The sequence below is a fragment of the Mustela erminea genome, chromosome 20 (assembly GCF_009829155.1).
Source record: "Mustela erminea isolate mMusErm1 chromosome 20, mMusErm1.Pri, whole genome shotgun sequence".
Taxonomy (NCBI): Eukaryota; Metazoa; Chordata; class Mammalia; order Carnivora; family Mustelidae; genus Mustela; species Mustela erminea.
The window spans coordinates 22,899,833-22,916,675 of NC_045633.1; the positions used below are offsets into that span (position 1 = coordinate 22,899,833).

At 62.1% G+C, this 16,843-nt stretch overlaps 2 protein-coding genes across 2 annotated transcripts in view; one reads left to right on the forward strand and one right to left on the reverse strand.

Annotated features, from left to right (window-relative positions):
- The window catches only part of IFT140 (intraflagellar transport 140), a 69,168-nt gene extending 64,123 nt beyond the window's left edge, over positions 1-5,045 (forward strand). Inside the window, 1 exon segment of the mRNA XM_032326724.1 lies at positions 4,268-5,045. Coding sequence (XP_032182615.1) covers positions 4,268-4,474 — 207 coding nt within the window. The 3' untranslated portion in view covers positions 4,475-5,045.
- On the reverse strand, positions 5,041-15,211 carry TELO2 (telomere maintenance 2). The gene is made up of 21 exons (XM_032326725.1): positions 14,983-15,211; positions 13,875-14,210; positions 12,862-13,139; positions 11,759-11,827; positions 11,375-11,522; positions 10,975-11,077; positions 10,696-10,764; positions 10,444-10,585; positions 10,217-10,353; positions 9,727-9,812; positions 9,393-9,494; positions 9,031-9,119; positions 8,756-8,847; positions 8,501-8,617; positions 8,308-8,379; positions 7,188-7,352; positions 6,675-6,766; positions 6,239-6,338; positions 6,047-6,111; positions 5,681-5,796; positions 5,041-5,368 (listed from the first exon to the last, which is right to left on the reverse strand). Exons 2-21 carry the CDS (start codon positions 14,207-14,209, stop codon positions 5,262-5,264), a joined length of 2,484 nt encoding a protein of 827 aa, XP_032182616.1. The 5' UTR covers position 14,210; positions 14,983-15,211; the 3' UTR covers positions 5,041-5,261.
- Between the last annotated feature and the right edge of the window lie 1,632 nt (positions 15,212-16,843).

A 16,843-nucleotide genomic window follows, 5' to 3' on the forward strand; every position in this document is an offset into this window, starting at 1 on the left:
TGGTCTCAGGAACCCCCTGCACTGGGAAGTTATCTGTGTGGGGCGACGTGACGCTGTGTATTGTGTCACAGAATAAAACTAAGCCACTGAAAAATAAAATAAATCCACCACATGTTGACATAAATAACATTTCCATTAAAAAAAGTTTATATTTTTATATTTTCCAAAACAGAAATTGCGTGGGAAGAGTAGGCCTGTTTTACACATTTCCAGGTCTCTTTAACATCGTGGAGGCCAGCGGGACGGACTCTTCATTTCTGCCCCTGCTCTCATTTTGGCGGGTGGGTTTTTTAGCTGGAGTCCATGAAGCAGATCTAGCCCCACACCGGTATGCAGGGGAGAGGCGGGGCTCTCAGACAGTCTCAGGCCACCTGGGCCTGCACTGGAACATCCCCAGGCCTGAGCAACCACAGCCCCCGTGAGTCGCACTGACAACCCCAGATGGAGTCCCGTGCACCGGCAAGGCCTGCACAGGTGTGCTTCCCTGTCTCCACCCGCGCATGTGCAGGCCCTCAGTGCCACCGCTCCGGTGCTGCGGGGCTGTGTCTTGTGGTTTATGGGCGCCTTCTCTCCATGGCTGGCGGCATGGAGCGCCTTCTCGTAGGCTCACATCCTCCTCGGAGCGCCCACATCCTGCCCCTCGTCTTGTTCAGCTTTGTCGTCTTACATTGGTCACGGCCTCTCATTCCTACGTGCCTTTCCTGGACCAGGGATGACCTGCCAGCCTTTTCTCCCGTCTGCGGAACGTTCCCTCCCATCCCTCTCTCCTCTCCCACCGGAAAGCCAGTTGCTTGTGTAGACTGTCTCCTAGCTCAACTGATTCTCTTCCCCCCTTTTTAATCCAGAATTTTCCCTGATTTTCGTTTTTGGCTGTTGCTTTTGCTATTGCTTCGAGTTCACCCGTCTCGTGCAGCGTCAACTCTGACGCTGCTCCCGCCGCGACACGCCACCTGCCATCACAGCTTGCCCCTGCCAGCCTCTGGACTTGTCCAGTTAGTCTCTGTCATTCGGCCTGTTAGCTCACGTCTTCCTGTGGCGTCTCACAGCTGGCGATTCTTTTCTGTCCCAGACACTGTGGCTAAACCAGCAGAGACGGTTCTGTTACATTCCTCCAAAGAGTGTGCTTGCTTGTTTCTTCCTCCTTTCTTCCTTCCAGCACCTTCTCACTCATCTCAGAGGCTTAGCTCTCCCCCGTGGCAGGCAGCAGTGGGAGTCACCACTCCGTATTTTAGCTTGGGCTAGGCTCGAAGTGGGCCCCAGTCCCCACCATGCAGTGTACCGAGTGGACTGGAGACCAGCGTCCGTTCCCAGGCGTGGGCTCCCCTCTGGGACTCTCTCTTTTCCAATGTCTCTTCATTTCCGGCTGCTCTGATTGACCCCAGTTCAGATTCTGGTTCTTCAAGCCAGTAAGTGTGGGTTTTCTATGTGCCAGTCAGCTTCCCCCAGTGGCCCCTGATTGGGCCTCCCTTCAAGCAAGAGCTACGGGGAGCAGGAACTCCCCGCACCCCCTCCCCCGCTCCCTGCTTCCCAACACCTGGCATGTCCCTGCTTGGCGGAGGGCTGGTCTGTGACCGTCCCTCTGCCCCCACCAGAAGCCTCTCTCCATGTTCACCATCCTCTTGTTACCAATGTAAGAAGTCTCCCTCCAATATTGGCTGCAGTTTTCCTTTGTTTCAAGGGCATCCTATGGGCACCCTCCCAGTTTCAGAGTAGACGGCTCCCAGAGAGACTAGGCCGGCCTCAGGGAGCCTCTCAGCTTCTCCCGAGCGCTTGTAAAGCACCTAACGATGAGTCCGTTTCAGAAATATGGCTAGTGAGCCAGGCCGGCGGCACTGGGCCTTGGCCTCCAGGGTGCCTGGGACTGCAGCCCATGCATGGTGCTGTAGCCCACAGGTCAGCACCACGAGTGACACTTCGCTCCCTGGCCTGCTGCTCACCACCTCTTGGTCCCCTTCCATGTCCACTCACTGACCCTCTGCTGTCAGAGGAAGCATCTCCAAATCTCTCAGCGGGTTTCCTTCTATTTTGGAGAAGAAACACAAAAGTGGACTCAGACTGTTTGCTCGTTCAACACCAATAGAAAAATCACTCTTCGTGATTTCACCAGATTCTTCGCTATCCCAACCCTTGTTTGGAGCCCACGGGATTTAGCAACTTTAACTTAGAAGAAACAGACCTGTGAGTGGCGAGGGGGTAGGCAGGCCAGGCATCCTCTGGTAGGGAAAGAAAGCCCCTATCCCTGCTCCATGTCTCCCACTGTCCCCTTGCACTCATATCACCAGAGCCGCCACACCAGAGCCCAGGACTGAGGCCCCTGACCCTGCACAGCAGGAGTCCTCTTCGGCCTGGACGGCCTGGAGCACTTATCTTTGTCGCCGTCCAGCTGGGTCTGGTGGCCGTGCCTTCCTTGTGGAACCGGCTGCCTTGCCCATTGAAAAACCAGCTCTACACGCGGAAGGGCACCACCCTGCACCATGGTTTCCACCGGCCTCTTGCTTCTAGACCCCACCCCTGAATTCTGTCTAGTCCCTAGAGCCCCAAACCCTGCTTTGTACCTGGGTCCCGGCACCCAGCATAGTGCCTGGCTCACGCCTACCGTGTGGGGGTCTCCCCGCCTCGCTTGAGAACGCCTGGGACTTGCAGTCTGCCCCGCGTACATTCCTCCAGCAAGCGCCGCTTACTTTTCTATTTTCATCTTTATCTCTCTCTCTCTTTTTTAAGATTTTGTTTACTTCTTTGACAGAGCAAGAGAACACAAGCAGGGGGAGCGGCAGGGGGAGGGAGAAGCAGGCTCCCCGCTGAGCAGGGGGCCCATGGTGGGGCTCAGTCTCAGGACCCTGAGATCATGACCTGAACCGAAAGCAGCCACTTAACCGACTGAGCCACCCAGGTGCCCCTTTATGTCTAATTTTTATGTCTTAGTTCTACCCACCCAAATTAAAATTGCTCTGGAAATTTTATCATCTTTAAAGAAATACTAAGATTTGGGACGCCTGGGTGGCAGTTGTTGTTGGCATCTGCCTCAGCTCAGGTCACGATCCCAGGGACCTGGGATGGAGCCCCACATCGAGCCTGCTTCTCCCTCTGCCTTCGGCTTCCCCTGCTCGTGCTCATGCATTCTCTCAAAGTAAATAAATAAAATCTTTTAAAAAGAAACACTAAGATCTGATCATTCCTTATTAAAAAAAAAGTTTTAAGCTCCTGAAAGTTTTGATCGCATCTGAACTAATATAAAGTGTACCTTGGTGGTATGCGTTAGAAGCCACCTCATGCTTAGGTGTGGGCAGGCACAGCAGGCGTGGACAGGTGCGGGCACAGGCATGTGGACACATGGGTGAGTATATGCAGGGCTGAGCCTGCATAGCAGGTATGGGCAGGCGTGGGCAGGTGTAGGCATGTGCGGATAGGCGTGGGCAGGCGTGGGCAGGTGTGAGCCTGCACAGCGGGTGTAGGCATGTGTGGACAGGCGTGGGCAGGTGTGGACGGGTATAGGCAGGTATGGGCCGGCGTGGGCAGGTGTGGACGGATGTAGGCAGGTGTGAGCCTGCATAGGTGCGGGCAGGCGTGGGCAAGGGTAGGCAGGTGTGGGCAGGCTCAGGCAGGCTTGGACAGGCATAGGGGGGTGTGAGCAGGCGTAGGCAGGCGTTGGCAGGTATGGAGAGGAGTGGGCAGGCATGGACAGGTGTGGGCAGGCGTGGACAGGCCTGGTGAGCAGACGCGGACAGGTGTAGGTGTGGTGCTCTGTGGGAGGCTCAGAGCCCTCCACCCCAGGCTCTCCCACCTACTCCCACTGGCAGAACCAGAGGAAGTTCCACAGGAAAACCACTGATAGTTCCATGGTTCACTGGCTTACGACTGAGAATCGTACAAACGAGAGGCCCAGCAAGCGGGGGCAGATTTGCTGCTTGGTCAGAGGGAACCAGACAGATGGCATACGTCTGGCGCCTGCCCGAGAAGCAGAATCCAGCGGGAATAGCTCCTTCCCTCAGGTCTCCTCCAGGGAGCACGGCCCCCAAACACCCAAGTCCCCGAGCCCCAGCCGTTCCCAGGACCTTCCTGCTCAGCTGGGAGAGCTGCCCACAGCCGACTGGTCAGAGCCCGGGCTTCGGACAATGCCAGCCCTTGGAGCAGCTGCATGCTTAGACAGTTGTCCCAGGCCCCTCCTGAAGGCAGGGGCAGGTGACCGGAAACGCGGGGCCACAGACTTGAGGGGTGGGCGCTTCGGTCTGTGCCGCGAACTAAACCGGTGATCACTGTCCCAACCCAGGCCTACAGGTACCTGGAGGAGATGCGGAAGCGGGTGCCACCTGCCAACATGTCCTACTACGTGAGCCAGCGGACCGTGGACGCCGTGCACCAGGGCCTGGGCCTCCCCCTGGTGCGCACCATGCCTGAGCGCATTTGCCGCAGCAGTGTGGACGACCGCAAGGAAGTAGACGAGGAGGTGCTGGAGGAGGTGGAGAGTGAGCCCTGACAGCCGCTGCTACGAGCTCCTCTGGAACCTTCCAGGGTTGGTAGCAGGAGCCTGACCTTGGTGAGATGAAAATTGGTATTTGTCCCTCTAGGGCACTGGCCATCCTGCTTGTAAGGGGCCAGCGTGGTCCTCCGGCATTCCTGGCCCCTGTGGTCCCTTTACCAAGAAGGGATTTGGCTCATTTTTTCCCATGACAGTCTCCCAAGTACAGACTGTAAAGCCTAAAATGGTAGAACTCGAAGGACTGTGCCCGTCCGTATGTTCACTGTGCCTCATCCCAGCAAGCAGGGGAGTCACTGGAGAGCACGACTGAATGTTTCCAACAGGACACACCGTCCCTGACCATGGGGCCTGGTGTCAATTGGAATGGACATGGGGGTGGCCTTGCCCTGGTGACACGGTGGCCAGTGTGGGGTGGGTTCCTTCCAGGAGGCAGCCCCACACAGCTCTGTCACCAGCTCCCCCGGTGAGGGGATGGCCTTGGGGCATGTCAGTGCAGGAAGGACAACCTTGGGCCCATGGAGCACTACACCCTGCCCGAGCAGTGAGAGCCATGCGGCCTGGGCTTGAACACCCACAGCTCCTTTTTATTTTTCCTTTTTGTAGTTTTTTAAAAGTCTTCTGTGTTCAGATGAGGAAAGGGCTTGGGGACAGGTTGACAATCAGCCCTCAGAGGCCCCAGCAGCTCCCTCCCTCCTCGGGACCCCCGGTCCATGTGCAGGTGCCCCTGTCCATGGGGGCAGCACCTGAGGGCCCGCGTGGACGGCTGGCGGAGCACGGGGGCAGACTACAGAGGAGCCGGCGGGACAAGTGTGTGTCTGAGCTTCTCCAGAAGCAGCAGCGCTCTCACCGCCAGCATCCTGCAGTCCTCGTCGGGGTCCTGCTCTGCCACGTCTGCCAAGAGAGCACGCACGGCGGCAGTGTCACCCAGCTGCGCACGCCAGCCCCCTGCGGTTTTCTCTCGGGGAGGTCTTCCCACACAAGCCCCCGTGGGGCCCGGCCTTCCCCCCCAACCCTCCCCATGAGACAGCAGCACCTCAGACCCCAGCAAAGGCCTCTGCTCCATCCCCTCCTGGGGCAATGGTGGCAGGGAGGCAGCAGGATGGAACAGACACCACTGTCTCCACAGGACCCGTCCCGGGACACAGGATGCCACTGAACCTGTAGCACGAGGCCCAGAGCTGTCCCTGGGGGCCTGGGGCTCACCTGCTAGCCAGGGCCGGGCTTCCAGCAGCTCATCAGGCAGGTCAGCCAGCAGCCGCTCGGCTGGAACGCTGAGCAGGACGGAGGAGACCGCAGACAGAAGGCCCTGGCGCACGTAGCTGCCAAGGGAGGACAGAAGGCTGAGTCCTGATGGAACCCCAGGCCAGGGAGACCCCACTCCTCCTCGGGGTACAGCAGACCAATGGGCAACCAAAGCACACTCGACCCCCTCCTGCCCCTTCCTGCTTAGAAAGGGTCAGGCCAAGCTAGGACCACCCCCCACCCCCACCTGTCCACGTCACAGCAGGACATGGAACCCTGTCTCTGTGTCTACATGGCACCACTGCCCTCAGCCCCATGGCCACTCACGCATCACCATGGAAGCGAAGAGTCCACACGAACTCCAAGAGGGCCTTGCCCATGGCCACAGCCACCTGAAACCGCACAGACCAGTGGGCAGGGGCCCTGGCAGGCAGAAGCAATCCCCACCTTCGACCCTATGCTTAGATCCAAGGTGAGGGCTTATGTGGGGACAGGCAGCAGCTCCCACCTCCCACTCACCGTGGTGTTCACCGCCAGGTACATCAGGGCCCCTAAGGTGTGGACCAATCTCCCTAGAACCAGTTGATCCTCTCCCAAAAGGTCAAAGGTCACGAGAGGCCTAAAACACAGAATCCAGTGACCAAGCAGGCTCCCCAAACCCCTGGACCACCGAGGGACACGGAGGGCCCCAGAAGCTCCTCCTCATTGCCTGTCCCCACGCGGCACCCAGAGTCACGAGGGGAAGGTGCTGGGCAGGTGCAGAGCAGGTGGGGTACTGAGGCACCAGAGTTGGCTCCAGCCCCGCCTACCAGAACCGGGCACCTGGGAGACCACCACACAGGACACCTCACATAGCTGCACACAGCCCCAGCCCAGGTTGCCTCCGTGCTGGAGGACTGCAGACCCCACGCTGGGAAGCCTCCTGTCCCCGAGGGCCTGCAGACCTCCTGCTCACCTGTCAAAGTGCCGAAGGAGTGGGAAGAAGAAGTAGCCAGCCACCAAGTTAAATTCGTTGGGGCGAGCGTCCGGTCCCCGCCGGGCAGAGCCCTGCAAACAGACGGCACTCAGGATGCCACCGCCCCTCCCCCGTGCAGGACTCCTGCTGCAGGAGCTGTCCTGTGCACCGTGGGGGGGAGCAGCTCCTGCCCCATGACAGCTCCCACCCAAGGGACCCAATGGCTCAGCACATGCCAGGTCCCTGCTTGCTGATGCAGGATTCCTCGGGCTGCCTTCGCAAGCATGTCACAGTCCCGTTTTAAAACCATGTCACTTGGATGCCCTATAGCACGGATCCTTCACTCAGTCTGTACCACAGACTCCCATCACAGAACACTAGCACTGGTGCTGTCCTGGTCCTAAATCAGCTGCCACCCCCCGCACCTCCGTGCTGGCAGCGCCTAGAGGCCATGGACCACTTGGCACCTACTTAGGTCCCACCCACGAGGACCTGGCCCAGGTCCCGGCTAACCTGAGAGAACCGCCGGGTCTTGTTTCTGATCCGTTCCTCCACGACCGCCCGCCAGGCGGGAGCCGGGGTGCTGCTGGGCTGGGAGCTGGGACTCGGGAAGCCGCACTGTGGAGCCTTGGGGAGGCGCCCAGGCCGAGACAGCTCCTGGGCAGCCAGAGTCAGGACCTAGAGGAGAGGGAAGACCCTCGAGGTAAACTGAGTGCCCTCGAGCCCTCTGCGCCATTGGCCCCCACAAGCTGTGCTGGAGGACACTTGGCGGGGGGCCACACAAAACGTTATTCTGAGTATCCCGGCATCACTACACATGTGGGGGACAGGAGAGAAAGCTGGACGTGCTCCCCGGCAACAGCCCGGTGGCCTTGCTCCGCACCCGGCGCCCTCGTCCCATCTGGCACCCAGACACCTGGGAAAAAGAATGAGGCTCTGACCCAGACTGCACACGGATCGGCCCCGGAACACATGCAGGACGCCCGGCAGTCAAGGCCACAGACGGCAGCCTGGTGCTGGCAGGCCCCAGGCTGGGCAGAGCATGCTAACGGCCATTCCTCTGAGGGTGACGCAGGATGCCGAAGGTCACACGCCACTGTGAAGGCAACAAATGCCACCGAGCGGCCAGCATAGAGATGGTGACCCTGTTCAGAGCCGTGACCGTGGTGACTATGCAGTTCAGAGCCAGTGAGCTCACGTTGTCTGGCCACCACCACCACCATCTCCAGAATTCTTGTCTGATTTGGACCCCTGGCCCTCCTCCCAGGACTGGCTTTCCCGCTGAATACCATGGCTGGTAGGTGCTTCCACACCATGGCGGCCGTTAGAACTGCTTTCCCTGTGAGGCCGAGTAGCGGTCCATGGTATGCACAGACCCCATTTGCTCACTTGAAGAGAAGTGCTGCACAGAACTGTCTCTCAGTAAAACTTTTGTTTAAGATAAAGGGCGCAGCCTCCACTAATCCCACGCGCTGCCAAGAAACCCCAGACGGGCGCCGGTCCCAGCCCCTCCAGTCCAGCCACAAGGAAGCTGGGAAGGTCCTGGTCAGGTAGCTTTTGGCAAGTACGTGCTCCCCGCCCTTCCTGAGGGCATCCTGGGCCTGACAAGCGGACAGAAGGCGTGGGCACTTACGTCCAGGATGTCCATGCGCTGCCGGAGGCTGAAGTTGACGGCATAGAACTGTGAGGTCAGATACTCTGCTACCTAAGCAGGACACACAAGAGGCCGCTGGGGCCCGCCACCCAGGGCTAGGGCCCCCGTGCAGATGTTGCCTGGGTGGCAGGACCACAGCACCGCCCCACCTCGCTCCACCCCTGTGACTCACCGGAGCCGGATCTGTGACCACGACAGCCACCAGGGCTCGCTGGCGCAGTCCCTCAAAGCCCACCACACTCGTCTTCTCCTCCAGGTGCAGCAGCACCTTGGCCAGCTCCACACTCACCTGCAGGCACAGGGCTTGGCGTGCCTCAGCCCCCAACCTGCTCTGGGCCCCCACAGCCCTCCACCTCCCCATCCCAGCCATGCACGGGCCTCCTGGACCAACACCCACCCCACCCTCGACATCACCTGCCCCGCTTACCTCACGAACAGCAGCTGGGCTCCTGAGAATCAGCCCCTCGAGGGCTCGCAGGGCCGCCTCCCAGCGCTCCCAGTCCTCAGACGAGGTCAGGGCTACATAGAACAGATGGGCCAGCGCTGGTCCTCAGCCCTGACCTCATGTGAGGCGGAGCCTACAGCCAGAGTCTGGGCATTGGGCAGAAGCAGAAAAGTCCTGGGACCTGGACATGGCACTTCCCATGGTTCAGCCACCCCAGGGCAGGTGCGAGCGGGGCATCCGATGGGGAAAAGGCCCACCTTCCACGCAGTCCCGGACGTAGGCAGGCGCCTTCCCACTCTTCAGCTCTTGGTCCCCCGACATGTCATACGGGACAAGCTCATCATCACTGGGAAGCAGCCGAGACCACGGGGCCAGCCCGTCACCCAGGAGCAGGCAACAGGCAGGCCGTGCTCCTGAGCCACCAGCAGTCACCCCCAGTCCCCGAAGCCTCAGGAATAACAGATTTTCCTAGGGTACCCCAGGAGAGCAGTGCTGCGAGGCTGATCCACGACCTCCAGACAGCATGGGCCGCTGCTCCCACGTGCGTGTGTGTGGGGCTCTGACGCCAGCATGGAGCTGCCCCCCACCTCTGCAGTTTCCACCTGAGACCAGCCCCTACCTGTCCAGGTCAGAGCCTGAGCCCTCCAGCTGGGCCTGGGGGACACCACCATCTGCGTTCCCTCTGTCAGGGTTCTCTGCAGCCACTGGAGCCACACTGGGGCTTCGGAGAACAAAGAAGGAACCCTTCAGGCAGGCCACGCCCAAGTTTCTGGCCCCAGAAGCCACTTTGCCGGGGAAGTGCTCTCCCTGCCGCCACCCGGCACTTCTTTCCTGGTGTCTCAGCAAGTGGAGTCCAGCATGACAAGGTAAGGAAGTAGCATGTGTGCAGGAACGGGCCCTGCTCAGCCAACCATTCCCGGAGTTCGGGGACCATGGGGCACGGAGACCCTCACCTCGCGTCCGCCTCTGCGGGGCTGTCAGCCCCAGGTAGGGGCGCCGCCAGGGCCAGCAGCTCTCGGCTCAGCTCATCCTCTTCATACTGCAATACACACAGGCTGGGGCCGGCAGGGGAGGGTGCCAGAGGGCGGCCCGTGGCCCCGGGAGCCTCCATCACTGCCTGCAACCATGCAAGTCTCCACAGGGCAGTGGGCAGCCCACCCTCCAGAGAGGCTGGCATCCCCAAGGACATCCTGGAGGCTTTTAGAGGTGGAGGGGATGGGACGCCTGTCCACCATGCCTGAGCCCGTCCAGAGAGGACGCTTTCAGACGCCCCAGGGAATCCTCCTGGGGGCAAGTGTTAAGGCAGCCGCTCGGAGGCTATCCCCCCTCCCCTCGGGGTCGGGGCCCTCAACTCCACACCAACACGCAGATCTATGGACCCAGACCAGGGAAGGTGAGGTGAGGTCGGGACGGGGAAACACCAAGGGCGCAGCCCTTGTTCACCTGGAACCTCAGGCGAGGCCCCTCGGGGTGGATCCGGGCACTGGCCACCTCAGCCACGATCATGCCCAGACGGCGCACGGCTGGCAGGCTGCTGTCCAGACGATTCTTCACTCCCGCCATGAGGCTCGCCAGCAGCTCTGGAAGCACCGACGGCCACACGCTGAGCGCCGGGGGCACGTGGGGCCAGGCCCGGGGATGGGACGGGGGGCGCCTGGCCGCCTGCTCACCGTCTCGGCTATCCCGGAGCTCAGCCTCCCCCAGGTGCACCAGGCAGATGAGCAGGGCTGTGCTGACGTAGCGCTGCTGTGGGAGGGGCGTGTGGCGCACGGCACTGCTGCTGCCCCACGTCTCCAGGAGCTCCCTCAACACCTGGCGGGCGGCACGGCACCGTCAGACAGCTCTACCGCCAGGCCAGGAGGGCCTCTTGCTGGCACCTCTGGCCCGGACCAGAGCGTCAGGGGTGGGGTTACCACGCATACCTGCACAAGGAGTGGGCGCCGCTGGCTGTCCATGGCCAAGTACCCCAGCAGGCTCTGCAGCGTGGGCGTCTGAGACGGGCCGGGCGTCACTGTCTGCCGGGCAGACGTCAGCTGCCCATGTGACAGGCTGAGGCCCGTCTGGCCAGGGGTCCCCGAGCAGAAGTGGGGCTGGGCTGAGGCTCAGCAGTGTTTTCCGGGTGACTGAGCTCAGCTCCACCTGCCGTGGTCACTTCAGGGCCCCGGGGCGGCGCTCAGCCCACACCCTCACCACAGCCTCACCGAGTGCCGGTGCTGGAGGAACAGAATCTTTCGGGTCATCACAAACCGGGCCTTCCTACTCTTCACCACCAGGTTCCCCAACAGCCGCGAGAGGACTTCAGGCCTGTGAGGCACAGTCGGGGGGAGACAGAGAAAAGCGTGCACTCCAGCCCTCCTCAGCTCCGTGCTAACCACTGGGGGCCCAGGGCCTGTGCCCCAGCTCTGAGTCGCGCCCAGTGCCCCTTCTTCCCGGGAACAGCCCAGCGCGTCGACACTAAAGGATGTCCTTCCCTGCTCTGGCCACGTCTCGTCAGGGTGACGAAGGAGGCAGCAGCTCTCCGCAAGAGCTCAGAATACACACGAGAGAACAGGACACTTGCCATCCCTGGAGGCCCTGCCTCCTGCACTCCTGGCTCCTTACCCTGCAGCGACCTCCACCAGTCCCGTGAGCAGAGCCTCCATGGCCCGGTCGGGCACACTCTCCACCAGGCGCCAGCAGACCCTCTGCCAGAGGCAGCTGCCCTCGCTGAGCGCCGTCAGCCGTGGCACCAGCACGCCCAGGATCTCCTCTGAGGGGACGCACATGGAGGCCCTGAGCTCGGGGCCGTGTGGCACACATGGTCCACTGGCCCGCCAGCCCGGCCCCTGCTGGGGGCGGGGTGGGTAGCAGGTCCAGGTTCCCCAGGCGAGGGGACCGCCCTCCACAAGGGAAGTGTGCTATCCGCCCCTGCTGCGGACGGCGGCAGGAGGGATGGGGAGACGTCCAGAAAGGGCAGGGGCTCCTCCTGGGCCAGGGACCACTCACTCTGTCTCCCGTGGACGCAGGCTTTCCCGAGCACCCGAGACAGGAAGGAGACGGAGCAGTCCCAGCCACCTGCGACAAGAAGGAAAGTGGGATTTTAAAGCAGGGCAGCGGTGAGACCACGAGACAACCCCGGACTGGGGAGGAGCAGACCCCACTGTGGACAGCCATCTCTGCCTCATAGACGCGCCCCTCCTCTCCATCTAGTTCCGCCTGAACTCTGAGGAGCACCGTCTCTTGCTAGAAGCACCCAGCATAGTTCCCGAAAGCCTTCCACGCCCCCGCTTGCCTCATCACCTGCGATGACCCCACGCAGTACAGACCAGTGTGGGGGCACGGGGCGGAGCAGGCACCGAGGGCAGGAAATGGGTCATGGGGACAAGGGGAGGACAGGCCCACCAACCCACCAGAAGCACCCGGATGGCGGGGCCCAGCGGGAGACAGTCAAGATGTGCACGACAGACAGAAGCACCAGCCGCCTTGCGAGCGGCGTCTGAGATCCTGCAAGGACGAGGCGGACACAGCCCCCCACAGAAGCAGACGCAGTCAGAACGTGCTGGCGGCTCCTCCTAGCACAGTGCAGGAGCGCGGGCAGCCTGGCTGAGCCGGACAGAGCCCGTGGGCTGGGAGGATGCCAGCGTGTCCCGCCTCCACCTGGCTCCGCACCCTCTACAGATAACGTGAGCGCGTGGGAAGGGCACCCACGCCACAGTCTTGGTGGGACCCTGTGTGCGCCCCGTGACAGGAGAACAGCGAGTGGTGCAGACTCCAGGCTCAACTAGAGCAGCGGAGACCGAGCGATGTGGTCTTTAAGACGCTCAGTGAAGGCCCCAGCGGTGAGCAGCCCCATCTGGACAGCCCCCCCAGTGCATGCAACCAGGAGCTAAAGGAGTCAAGGTCAGCGCCGTCTTCAGGGCCAGTAAGCCAAGAAGTGGGTGCAGCTCAGTGTGCGGGCGATCACGCCCCAAGAGGAGACAACTGACCTGCCACTGGCATCACCCAGAGAATCCCAAGTCCCCAGGGGCTGTGAGAAGCCGGGGGCAGGAGAGAGGGACGGGATGGTGACCAGAGAAGACGGCTGGAGGGATAATGTGGGGGGCCCGCACCTCGGAGGGAGTCCACCACTGCCTGCAGCGCCCGCATGATCTCCTCGCCGAGCAGTGGGAAGTAATTCTGGGGGAGGAAGGCCTCCAGGTTCTCCCGCTGCAGACGGTTGCCCAGCTGGTCGGGCAAGCCCACCACCTTGGTGAGGAGCGTCTCCTGGAGCAGGGGGAAGGCCGGCTCTGCCGGCGGCCGACACTGGCCCTCCATCACAGCAGCCATCCTGCCCATGCTCAGGAACCTGGCCAGCAGCTGCGCCACCTTCATCAGATGGAAACTCGGGCTGCAGCGAGAGCAGGAGTGATGGGCAGAGGCGTGAGCCCCCATCCCTGGTGTCCCAGGCCCCAGGGAGGAGCAATAGCCATCCTTAAACAAGTAATCCCGCAGCTCAACTGGCACAAGGACCTACATCCCACTATCCCACTGCCAAGCCGCCGGTCACGGGCGGGGCGTGCGTGCCCGCGGGGCCCAGTGCCTATTCCCCACCGTGGAGTCGCCGGACACTGCCACTCTCCTCTCCTGCTCCACGCTGACCCTGCGCTTTACGGCAGCAACCTGCAACCCAGTTGCGTCAGAGCACAGTGGCCATGTAGCAGGACGGTCTCGTGCTCTGACACGGAGTCTGGGAACCGCTGTGAGCTAGGTGTCCCCACAGGTGCGTTGCAGGGTCTGGGGGGCCCTCACTGCAGAGCTGAGAGCCATGGAGGGAAGCAAAGGGCCCCGCGAGGACGCCCACTGCCTCCCGATGTCACCCCAGCCTGGAGCCAACCCACTGCCTAAGCCATCGGGATGGGAACGCGCCCTCCTGTCACCAGTGTGGCGGGACCCAGAGCAAGGACTGCAAAGGAGATTAACACAAACCGCCTTAAACTTTCAGACGCTCTGCTGGGCACGTGTTCTAGTCTCTCACCTTTCAGGACATTGTCAGAGAAGCCGGACAACCTGCTGGTTTGCAATCCTTCAGGCCACACTCCTTCTTCAGACATTACAAGTGACTCTATCATCAGACCCCACTCACCCAGCAGCACCCTCGATGGACTCCATCAGCACCAGGAAGGCTTGGTCAGCAGGACCCTCCAGGAAGAAGCTGGCCCACAGGTCCTCTAACTGGCCGTCGGGCAGAAGCCCCAGCCAGCCTGGGCTCAGCCTGCCCACAAGACATCTGAGGACGGCGGAGAAGTGCATCCTGGCGAACTCCTCTTGCTCCCCGGGAAGGGCTGGGTTCTCCGCTCCCTGGAGATACCGCTTCAGGGCCCCCAGGGTGGAAAGGATGTGGCCACCATCCTCAGAAGTGGAAAGGTTGTGAAGGGCTTCCCGGACAGCGAGCAGGACGGCAGACCGTGCCGGATCCATCCTGGAGGCCACAGGACAAGCCCGTGAGAAGTCATGGAGCCCTTGGCACCCACACAGGGCCGGTCTCAGACAAGAAGTGTATTTCACATGCTCTCAGAACCGGCACCCTCCCCATCTCTCCTCACTCCTGCTGTTGCCCAGCAGTACCCTCCCCCTGCAGCATCTTCCAAGTCAGTTCACAGCTGGGTACCCTCCACAGTAGGGCACTGTGCCCCTGGGACACAAGTGGGGGTGCTGCTGGTACCTAGGGAGTGGGTGGTAGAGGCCAGGGATGCTGGTCAACACCCCATCTGGGCACGACAGCACCCAGAGCAGAGACTAGTCCAAACTCAAAGATGGGCTGTGCTGAGGCTGGCGGACCCCGGACCACAGGCCTCCTATCACTTCTCCCCCAGAAACCAGAATTATCTCTGCTAGTATTTGGGGTCGCGGGCCCCTGCAGGGTTGAGTACCATTAGGTGGGCATCTATCACCAGTGCACCCGGACACTGGATAAGGCCGCATGAGAAGGGCCCCCACGAGCCGCCTCCCCACCCAGCCGGGTCTACGCGGTCTGTGCCGCGACCAACCCACCCAACGCTCCCTTGCCCAGCGTGCGCCCGAAGCCCACATCGTGGCGTGGCGGGAAGGGGCCTCGTGGAGCCGGCAGGGGGCCTGGGGGACGGGAGAGCGGTCTCCGGGGCGGGCGAGGGCCGGGGGGGGGGGGTGGAAGGGGCCTCGGGGCGTGCACGGGCCTGGGGACCGACGGGGTGGGGGTCTCGGGAGGCGCGCACCCGCTCGGTCCTGTCCCGGAGCCTCCCCGGCGCGCTCACGGCCCGCCCCGCCGCGGACACCCATCCGCCGATTCGCCACGGTCGCGGAGGCCCAGCTCCGCGTGCGGTTCCCGGCCTAGAGCGTGAGGCCGCGGAGCACGAGCAGCAGAACTGCCGCTGAGTTTGCCGAGTCTGTGGGGCCGGTCCCCGCGGGCAGGTCGCGACGAATCTGCCGCAGCGCCGGCAGCCCGGAAGAGGCGAGGCGACGAGCAGCCACATCTGCGCCTGCGCTTAGCGGGGGCGTGGCCCTGGTGGGCGGGACCCCCCGATGGGCGGGGCCGACAGGGAGAGGGGCGTTCCACGCCGGGGTCGCCAGCGCAGGTGGCCGGGTCCGTGGGCCGAAATCCAGTTCCTCGGTGGCCGCTTTCCAAGGGCCGCTTTTCACCCCGGCGCACGTGCGATGGGCAGCGTCGGGTGCGATCTGCGAAGGCCTCCGGGAGACGCCGGTTCAGCCTCGACTGCCCTAGGCGACGCCCGGGAAGCAGGCCTTCTCTCGGCGCGCACCGTTTAAATGCCCACTGCGCACCCCAAGCCCTGCTCGGGGCGGACCGTGAGGCCGAGAGTCCCCGCTCCCGAATTAGGGACACAAACGGAGTGCCGGCGGGACGTGTATGATGGGAAAAACTGGGCAGGGGCGCCTGCGTGGCGCAGCCGGTGGAGCGCGGAACTCTCGGTTGGGGCCGGGGTCGTGGTCTCGGGGTCGTGGGTTTGGGCCCCGGCTGCGGCTCCGCGCTGGCGGGCCGGGAGCGGGCTGGAGACTCTCGGTTCTCTCCTCGTGCGCCTCTGCCCGTCCCCGGCTCGCGCGGGCGCGTCTCTCGCTCTCGCGCGCTCTCAGATCGGATCTTTCGAAAGAGAAGGCGGCCGGCTCCGGAGTCTGGTTTTGGAATTCCCGCTCTGGGCGCGGGCGGGAGGCGCGCGGGAGAGGGCAGCTGCGGGCGCTGGAGCGCAGGTGCGCGGCAGGTGCAGCCCGGGTGTGGGCGGGGCGGAGCGCTGGCCGGGTGCCCGGCGGAGCGGGGCTGACGGCGGGGACATGGGCTGGGCCAGGCTGCGCGGAGTTCCGGAGGACGCCTTCCTGGGACTGCGGGCCTCCGCCCCGGCCGCCCCTGGGTTGGAGCCTCGCTCTCCACTTGCTACATACAGCAGCTTCTCTCGACCTTGACTCCCGTGTTTCCAGCAGGCCTGTCAGGCTGCTAGGCGCCTCCTGCCGCGGGACACAAACCTCTCCGGCCTTCACGTGTGTGAAAAGTGCGTTTGCTCTTTGCTCCAGGCAGGTTCACGTTTGAGCCTGATGGACAATTTTAAGTGAAAATAAATTTCACTCACTCGGGCATGTGAAGGTTTGTTCCTCTGGGTGGGTTGGTTGGTTTGTTTAATTTTTGTGTGTTTATTTTATTTCAAAGATTTTGTTGTTTTTTTTTAAAGATTCTATTATTTATTTGACAGAGATCACAAGTAGGCGGAGAGGCAGGCAGAGAGAGAGGGGGAAGCAGGCTCCCTGCAGAGCAGAGAGCCCAATGGGGGGCTCGATCCCAGGACCCTGAGATCATGACTTGAGCCGAAGGCAGAGGCTTTAACCCACGGAGCCACCCAGGTGCCCCAACAAAGATTTTATTTGACAGAGAGAGAGAATACAAGCAGGGGGAGCAGGAGGCAGAGGGAGAAGCAGACTTCCCACTAAGCAGGGAGCCTGACATGGGACTCAATCCCAGGAACCTGAAATCATGAGCAAAGGCAGAGGTTTAACCAGACACCCCGCCCCTCTGTTTTTGGCAGCCGGCCAGCATTTAGTTCTCTAAGGAGAGTCTTAGTCTTTCCCATTGAC